Source organism: Penaeus vannamei, chromosome 2, assembly GCF_042767895.1.
Source record: "Penaeus vannamei isolate JL-2024 chromosome 2, ASM4276789v1, whole genome shotgun sequence".
NCBI lineage: Eukaryota > Metazoa > Arthropoda > Malacostraca > Decapoda > Penaeidae > Penaeus > Penaeus vannamei.
Window position 1 is genome coordinate 10,177,880 of NC_091550.1, and position 10,000 is coordinate 10,187,879.

At 35.9% G+C, this 10,000-nt stretch overlaps 1 protein-coding gene across 2 annotated transcripts in view; it reads right to left on the reverse strand.

Moving 5' to 3' along the window:
* Dlic (dynein light intermediate chain) overlaps positions 1-10,000 on the reverse strand; it is a 21,974-nt gene that overhangs the window by 11,494 nt on the left and 480 nt on the right. For both annotated transcript variants that reach the window (XM_070130135.1, XM_027355327.2), the window contains exons 2-6: positions 5,027-5,100; positions 3,297-3,413; positions 2,928-3,158; positions 1,834-2,003; positions 53-282 (exon numbers count right to left, since the gene is read on the reverse strand). In XM_070130135.1, coding sequence (XP_069986236.1) covers positions 53-282; positions 1,834-2,003; positions 2,928-3,158; positions 3,297-3,413; positions 5,027-5,100 — 822 coding nt within the window. The remainder of the gene's footprint in view (positions 1-52; positions 283-1,833; positions 2,004-2,927; positions 3,159-3,296; positions 3,414-5,026; positions 5,101-10,000) is intronic.

A 10,000-nucleotide genomic window follows, 5' to 3' on the forward strand; every position in this document is an offset into this window, starting at 1 on the left:
AGATGACGAATAACAAATGAATGTAAAGACTATAACTGATTACCAAACTTACATAAACACAGCATCTTTTTCAACAACAAGTGCTGGGGTTCTGAAGGGGAAGTTGTAGATTTTATGGACTAGATACTTGTACAACAGATCGCAGTTCTTGTCCTCCTTCACTGAAGTATAGAAAAGAGCTGCACCATACTGAAGGCAGAACTTTCGAATTGACTGCTGAATGAAGTCAAAGTGTTCTTCTTTATAATCAAAGTCCTTTTCTAAAATTGACATATAATCAGTCTGTAAAAAATAAAAAGAAATCTTAAAATCTCAATATGAATATTTTGAGAAAAAACATAATAAAAAAATTAGAACAGTGACATTATGCCTGTGCAATTCTTTAGAATAGGACCACAAAGTGACATTATACCTGTGTTTTTAATGCACTGGTGAAGTCCAACAAAAACTTTTCTATGAATTATCACTGAGACAGAGAACTTGGACTGGTCGCTTATTTAATAATAAATTGCCAGGGAGTTTAGCAAGATCTGTCTTGCCAATATATACATAGTGTGGGTTTCTTTGTTTTTGTTGGAGTACCGAGGCCACAGCTCCACTGGACTTTACTACTTGAGAACAGTTCAGTTCTACAGATAATTTTTCCTACCCAAGTTTTGCTTAATTTCCTCTTTATGCCTCAACATATTTTTTCTCTATCTTTGTGCAATCCTATTCTAAACATTTACCAACAAATTTTTATGCTAATCAATGTGCCTTTACATATAACTGCTTGAAATTGGTGTTGAAATAAATCATAGCAAGCCCAGAAGGGCAAGGAGCTAACAAATGCTGAACTGATAAACCAATAAAGATTCTTGTTACTGATATATTTGGATCATAGGACCATGGAAATGCAATCACAACTGCTTCTATTGATATAACAGAATTATTACTGAACTTCACTGAGGAATAAGGGGAAAATGGTATACAAATGGTAAAGACAGGCAGAAAGAAACATTTGTGGATATAATAAACTTATTAGTGTGGAAAAAATAATGCTATGCCAAAGGAGAATTATGTAAAACCAAGTTAGATTAAGGGTAACTACAGAAAGGTCACGTTCACAGTTACATTGAAACAAAAAATAATGAGCAAAGTCTTGCTGACTGGCAATATGCAGTTAGTTTGCACTTATGGAGAGTAAAACATTGTATGTGTACATACAGTACTAGTACCATATAACTGAAAATGTTATTACCCTCACCCAAGTCCATGTAAATAATGCTCTTTTTTCTGTACATCAAATCAATTTTCTCATAACTAAATATAAACTGGAATTTTCTGTCCCTAGAGATCTATCCAGAAATATCTATTGAAGTTTTGTGATCACTGTGTCTAGCTCCTTTCCACTTTCTCTCCTTTTATTTTGCTATCTCTAGAATCAAAGTAACGATCCATCACAAGCACAAGATTAAGTCAAAGAGATGGGTTTATTATTCCTGCTAGTCTCCAGCCCCCCTTTTTACAGGTCATTCTAATAATACATTTCAAATTCCAGAAACATACTGTCCTTGATGACTGCTTAAAAATATATCAATATGCATCCCATGCGGAGATTACAATAATAATTGATTTCTAAAAGCAACAAGAAATTATTGTTCCATAATTCAAGTTTAAATAACAACAGCCTTTTTAAAGGCCATATGTATTTAAATAACTCCTTTTTTTATAGAAGATAAAGCAAAAGACATAGCTGTGGATTATAACAAAATTATGCCAATATAAGGCAGAACCACTACAATTTTCAACAACAACTGGCTAGGTACCAAGGAGGGTCCCTGTGCTACACACCTTAGTAACTACAACTATAACGTGAAGTCCAAGATTTCTGGTAAGAACATTTTCTGGGAGAGGCAAGACAGGTTCATCGTCGTTCTCCAGGTTTCTTGATGACCGCTTCATGGGAGACCCAGCCTCTAGTTCATCTCCAGGCTCTACGTAGTCTTGCCATAACCGAGCCACTGGCGGCAGAACACATGATATTATTTGGCTGTGGAAGGTAGATCTTACTACGCCACTTCCAAGTGACTGGAAATGACCACAGCATCAATTCTACAACAAATTTTCTCCCTTTGACAACAGATTTTACAAAAAACGTCACAAGAATTTGTTCTGTTTGCTGTTCACTCTATATATTTTAAGAATGAAAGAAAGATGAATCTTAACATATCATTGATTAGTAATTTGTTCTCACTTCACTGAAGTGGTAGGCTGTTATGAAAAATAAATGAATGAATCAATGAATATTCAAAATCTCTACAACCAATTTCAGGAATTACTCCTTCCTCGTACACCAACAGAATCTATCACCTGTCTCTATATCATATTCTCTCACAAAGAAATCAAATTGCACAAAAGATCTTGTGAAAAATAAGCAACAATCTGAATAAAGTTAAAAAATCAAAATGTATGAAAATCTTTTAAAATACATAAAAAAAAAATTACCCTCTGTGACTATATATTCCCTTAAATAAACTCTTAATACCAATATGAAATCCAACTTAACACCTGTCTCTAATTATGGACAAATGTGCAACCGCACAGATTCGCTTTGATGTCATTAAAACATTTTCAAGATCACAAACTATATATCTATTTTTGTAATCAAAGGAGCAGTCAACTACAATAAAATGCCATATTTGTGGATAAGATTTGTCACTTCTAGTTAGTAAAAGGGGTTCCATTAGGTTTGGCTTCAGCAGCAGTTTTCATGTGCTATTTGTTACATACTAAGATACACGAAGCTATCAATTTCTTCAGCAACAAAAAAGTAGTAACACAGCCACAAAATACAAGTAATAAGTCATACTGCAACACTAAATCTCAACCTTCTGGGTTACATGTGAAAGCAAAAACACATAAGAGACCTATCTCAAGGAGCTTACTCTTATCTTGCCGATCTTTAAACTTGTCAGGATCCAGATTGATCTTGTCTATGTGGTCTTGGAGAGTGGAGGCCCATGTGTGAAGCTGGTCCATGATTCCCCAAGGGGCTGTCATTGACACTGTCAGTAATACCAATGTGTGTTCCAAATTGTCCGCATTTACTGCAAACTCCAGAAGCTCAGCATGTTTGGGGTCTCCGTCAAGAACCCAGACACTGAGTCGTGTGTGATCTGAAAATGAAATATAATCAAACACTATCAACCTAAGAAGAAGGTCAAATGTTAGTGTCCTCTTGCAAGTAATTGAACTTTTGATTAAAAACAGATTAGGTCATAACCAAGTGGCACAAAGAATATGGCACTACCTACCATCTCTGTATTCATCCCTAACATCGATGTAGGCATATTCAAGGCCTGATCCTTTTTTGGGGTCCTCATTCCCCTGTAGCTTGGCAATGAGCGTAGTTTTCCCTGACTCATTGTCACCTGAAAGCAAAAAATAAAATTTGAGATAAACCCCTCATACAGTGATAAAGCAAGAAATAGCGAGGGAGATTACAAATGAATATCTGCCCCAGCAATAGCTATGGTTAGATAGGGGGAGGGAGGGAGAGGGATGGAGAGAGAGGGAGAGAGAGAGAGATGGACAGATGAGATACATGAAGTATCTCTCCCTAATCTTATCTTTTCTAGTTCACCTCCCACAGTATATAATCAGCAGAATCCCCTTACAAACCATCTAAACATATCTAACTGCAATACGACATTTGGAAAAAAATAGGTTAATTAAGTCCCTCACCTTCTTTTTTCACTTTCCCACCATGCAAGATGGTACAGAAAAAATCCATATCCAAGTTACCAACAAAATAGTTATAAGCCTTACTGCAGAAGGATTTTCACACTTCAGATGGATATATTTTTTTCTAAAAATTAAAATAATGATTGTTTTGCCCCCCCCCCCCCCCCTAATATATACATATACATATACAAAGAGAAAAAAAAAGAGAAAGAGAAAGAGAGAGAGAGAGAGAGAGAAAAAGAGAGAGAGAGAGAGAGAGAGAGAGAGAGAGAGAGAGAGAGAGAGAGAGAGAGAGAGAGAGAGAGAGAGAGAGAGAGAGGGGGGGGGGGAGAAAGTGAAAGAGAAAAAAAGTGAGAGAGAAAGAGAGAAAGTGAGAGATAAAGTGAGAGAGAGAAAATGAGAGAGAGAGAGCGAAAGTGAGAGAGAGAGAGAAAAAAAGTTAGAGAGAGAGAGAGAGAGAGAGAGAGAGAGAGAGAGAGAGAGAGAGAGAGAGAGAGAGAGAGAGAGAGAGAGAGAGAGAGAGAGAGAGAGAGAGAAAGTGAGAGAGAGAGAGAGAAAGTGAGAGAGAGAGAGAGAAAGTGAGAGAGAGAGAGAGAAAGTGAGAGAGACAGATAGAAAGTGAGAGAGACAGATAGAAAGTGAGAGAGACAGATAGAAAGTGAGAGAGACAGATAGAAAGTGAGAGAGAGAGAAAGTGACAGAGTGAGAGAGAGGGAAAAAGTGAGAGAGAGAGAAAGTGAGAGAGAGAGAGAGAGAGAGAGAGAGAGAGAGAGAGAGAGAGAGAGAGAGAGAGAGAGAGAGAGAGAGAGAGAGAGAGAGAGAGAGAGAGAGAGAAAGAGAGAGAAAGAGAAAGTGAGAGAGAAAGAGAAAGTGAGAGAGAAAGAGAAAGTGAGAGAGAGAGAAAGTGAGAGAGAGAGAGAAGGTGAGAGAGAGAGAGAAAATGAGAGAGAGAGAGAGTGAGAGAGATGAGAGAGAGAGAAAGTGAGAGAGAGAGAGAAAGTGAGAGAGAGAGAAGTGAGAGAGAGAGAGAGAGAGAGAGAGAGAGAGAGAGAGAGAGAGAGAGAGAGAGAGAGAGAGAGAGAGAGAGAGAGAGAGAGAGAGAGAGAGAGAGAGAGAGAGAGAGAGAATTTCAGCCATAATAATGATGATAATAAAAAAAATTGGGAGAGTGAATAAAGGTTAATCGAGAGAAAGTGAGAATGAAACAGAAAATGCAAAAGGGATATGAAAGGAAGACACAATGATAGAAGGAGAAAGTGAGCAACAGACAGAGGGAGAGGGATTGTATGCAAGTACTTACCCAGGACGAGAACAGACTTGCACGATGGTAATTTATTGCGCTCACTCGATTGTACTTCGCCTAGGATTTTCTTCCTGCAAAATCAAAGACAAAATAATGTTAGTTTCATCAAATAACTCAAAACTATACAACTGTCATCCTCTCTTGGTTTTCCAATGAAGAGAATGTGAAGGCCAAAGAAGCAGGTAAATGTCAGTCATCTAAAGGGATTCTCTCATAATGAAGGCCATGGATAAAGGTTGAATGATTTCTTTTCAAGGAATTTGTTGCCCAATCAAAATAGAACAATGTTGTTTTTTCTTTTCTTTCTTTTTTTCTGAGTTACAGCTTAGGTAAGTCCAATGTTATCAATCCTACAAAGATTCAATATCTGATGAATTTTAACTCAAGTTCTGTCCTTCCTTTTAAAATACATTACCTCAATTTCCTCTACCTCTATTATTGATAAAAAAAAAAGGGTGCAATATGAAGATAGAAGAAAATATTCAATTAAAAGCTAGTTATTGGCATATTGGTATGTCTACAATTGTTATTCTTGGCTCATCTGACAGACACACCTGGTTTGAATAAGAATCAATGAGTGTGCATGCAACTGCAACATATCAAAGGCCTTGCCAAGACTGCTGTTCCCCAAAGAAGCTGTTCTGCCAGCAAGAGGGAAGACACGAACAGATAATGTATTACGAAGAACTCATTAAATAGACCACCTCATTGTGGGTGAGTAGTGTTTTGAGACTGATATACCTTCATCCTTCCTTTTCATGAAAATAATATTATCATCATAATAGTCATGCAACACTAAATTCCACATCCATATTAAGAGTGGCCACATATTTTTATTTCTTCCTCAGGTTTATACCCTAGATTTGCTAATGAAACTGTAGTACACATGAAACTGTATATGATATACAAAGAAAAAAAGCACAAAACCTGTTCTGGTGTGACTTCTCGTGTGCATGTTTACCCAATGACATCATCAACAAACCTGTCTATGACAGTATTGCTGTTTCATTCTGATCCTTAAAACCTTTACTTCTCAAAGATGCTGACAGTTATGACAGTTTGTAGTAATCATATACTTATATATCTTTTTTTACATGGAGGCTAAAATAATATGAAACATGGTCTTTTACCTGTGAGGTCTTGGTTCATGTGGAAATGAATGACTTAACTACAGATTTACTAATTACATTTTCTATGGTTATGAGTTACTTTCCTTAGACTCCAACATTTTGCATTTTATAAAATGTCAAGACTTACTGATAATATATAAAGATATATATTTTTGTTTTTAACCTTAATCTCTTTATTCAAGTCTACCGTCCTTTCTTGATGTCTTCCTTCCATTCACAGATAAATCAAAATCACAGAAAGCACATATGGCTCACTTTTGTCTGAATATCCACAAGGGATTACTGAAGTCAGTGGTTTTCATTTACAATTTGTACTTTGTACGCAAGTGCAGGTATGTGAAAACATGTAAAAACCATCAAGATAGTGGAGGTTTACACATGCAAAAGCAACATTGTGTATTTATCTTTCAATTAGTCTGTCTTTTACAACTACAGTTTTGACAGATTTCAGTTTTAATTTTCCAAAGAAAAGGACTACTAAAATTACCATCTTTAATACAATGAGTGGAAACTGAAACAGAAAACTAAACTTCTCATAATACTAGCATGACTTTATGATTAGCCTCTAACTCATTATCAAAACACATAGCCTATCTTTACCTACTTATAAAAAGGATGCTCTGTATTTCTTGTTAGTAAGGGCATTTTTATCATTACCCCAATGTTTTATGGTCTTGAATATGAAACTGTATATCCGTAAAGCTACAAACTATCAACATTTCTAAAGCTACTTATATCCTAGGTATAGGGGCTATGTCGGTTTCTTTGACATAAAGTAACAAAACCGAATATGAGTAAATTACATTTCCAAGCTCTAAATGAAAATTTAGCTAGCTATAAGGTACCTAAAGTCAAGCATTGCCTACCTGTAAAACCAAGAAAAATAAACGTTGGAATATAAACATGAAGCCCTACTTAAAACAGGAAATGACCAATCAAGAAAATCATTAACTTATGATTGGAAATTCTAGGCTCCCAAATATTGCCTTCATCAATGAAATTAACTCATTGAAAATTCATACAAGTGGCTTCCTTAACAAATGTGAGTCATCACTGTTTTTCTTAAGGGGACAAAATTACAACCAAACAGGGCACATTCACAACATTTATATCTACTGTATGGGTTATGTGATAGTTGTGACTGTTGTTGCCTCTGGCATAAACAAGGTAGGATCTCAATTTATCTTTTTGGATATCAGGAACATCTCCAATCGTTTAGTTTTATTATTAAAGCAATTTTTAACACATGGAGGGTTCCACAAATTAACTTGCCTATTTACCCAGTCATTATTTTTTTTGGAAAAAAAAACTTTCAAACACTATTATCATTACTAATGATAATATCATTATCAATGTTATAATCATTACATAGCATAACAATAGTAATAGTAATACAACAAACTTTTTTTTTTACAAAAACTCAAGGAATGGAGTCAACAGGTGAAATCAGGTTGGCCTATTACCTGACTCATTCAATAAGGCTTTGTGGAGCCAATCATTTATAAACGATAATGATAATGAAAATAGTCAGTAACTATAATAAAAAGAAAAAAAAATATACAAAGCCACTGTATATGGTACAAATATACACACTGAGTGTGTCCAGGGATTATTATGTACAGATAATTCTTCAATCTAACATTTAGATTTTGTTGTTTTCTTGTCTGAAATCACATCTCAGAATTGTTTGCAAGCACAATATAAAAAACTCATATCTAATATACATACATATTATATATTATATATATATATATATATATATATATATATATATATATATATATATATATATATATGTATATATAATTAGAAAAAGCTATTACTGTCTGTAATCATTTTGGACTTAATATCTCAGTTAACACTTTAGATGTGGAGGGCATGATTACATGCTATGTCCACTGTAATTTTAGTTTATTCATTGTGTTTACACTCAGATGGCTCCACAAGTGCTTAGTCACCAAAGGCCAATTACTAGTTTTACCTATCTCACCTGTTAACGCTTTCCCTAAATCTCTGTAAAGCTTCTTCTATATCATTTCACTATTCTCATCACTATTAGTATCTTTATGATAATCATGAAAAGTTAATCTTTACAGTATGGATGCACTAAGGGGGGGGGGGGGCAAACTGAAAATGATGCTTAGAGGACTAAAAGTTGCTGTCCTCGGTACAAGAATTAATTTGCAGACATGAACAGTAATGCCACAAATAAAAGAAAAAGATTGAAGAAAAAGCCACGCATAGCCGTAGCCCACTCCGTACTCCCAAATTTCAGCTCCTATTTTTCTGTGAAGACAATATAGAGCCCCCCATCAACCTCCCCAGGGGACACGCCCAGTCATGGCAATGTAGATTGTTGAATAAATTTTGCAATATGGAGTTGGGAACTTAGTTTCTAGAGAGTGCACCTTACTATAAAGAATTACCATCATAATGCTAATAACACAAATAACAGAATCAAAATTAATAGCATTAGACATGGACTCTTGGTGACTGAGCACTTAAAGGGGCATCTGTGTGCACCGAAGTTCAAAAAATAATTCCGGGGACATTAAATAAACCCACAGCCATTAGGGTGTGAGAAGCTGTGGCCTTCATGCCTGGTGCTACTGCAAAGAAATAATAAAAAACCACTACCTTAATTCTGAAAAAGTTGCCTAGAGCTCAGGCAAATTTGTTTCCAGATAATAAATCCCTAAGGAAGTCTACAAGTGCTCTATAGCCATAATTTACCTAACAGACACTGGCTGACCACAATCAGAAAGCAAAGAACTGGGGCCATAGCATTGCCAGGTGTAAAGGTCATTTGATTTCAACAAGCATATGTGGGATTACTGTACCTTCATATCATACAAATTGTTTTATACACAAAATGAAATTAAAGATTAGATATCTAATTTCTAGAAAAGTGATCAATGCAACAAGCAATCTTCGTGGCCTTTGGCACTCCTGAAAAAGCCAACAACTTTGGACAGATTTTGTTTGACAATAATTTGTCTGGGAGCTCTGACTAGTACATACTATGCAAATCATCTCTATCCTCATCTGAATCATCTTACATTGTGCTGTGTTCTTGTTCTAAATTACCCACAACCAGTAATGTGTGACATATGTATTGTTGGATGCAGGAATCCTTTTAAACAATATGTCATCTCATTATTTTCCTTCTACTTGCATAAAGTTTGCATATACTCAAACTGTCTGCAAATCTTACTTGGCATCCTGGCCAATGATAAGTAGCACCATCCTGACACAACCACTTGTTAGGGATCTCTGTGATGTAAGAGGAGTTTCTGATTCCCAGCTAAAGTGTGGCTTTTCAACAAACTTTGAGAAATACAGGGGATATCTTGGTAAATCTTTCAACGGAAGGTTCTGACGAGCATTCTAAATCACACATGGGAGAGGGGGAAGCTATAGCAGAAGCAGAACACAAGATATAACAATCAGAACCAAAAAGACACTAAATGAAATGGATGCTAGGATACTGCTGGCCGAAATAAGACAACAATTACATGGAAGTGTGGTAAGTACAAGAAATCTGAATCATGTCACAATCTTGTATAAACCTACATGTTCATTGAAACATTCCAATGATAAGAGATACGAATGACACCAAAGAGAACCCACCAAAACACTGTGACATCATAAAAAACAAAGCCCTAAATAGAATGAATGGACAAGAGGTCTTTTACAGTTGAAGTCCAGGTTCCAGAGGGCAGCCTCACCACAGACTAACAAGAGGTACCACTCCTGCAGCCAGCCTTTGGGTCTGCATCTCGTCTTGCAAGAAAGAGAGCCCCCACTACGCCGCAGCACTGAAAGTCGCCATAAAAAACAG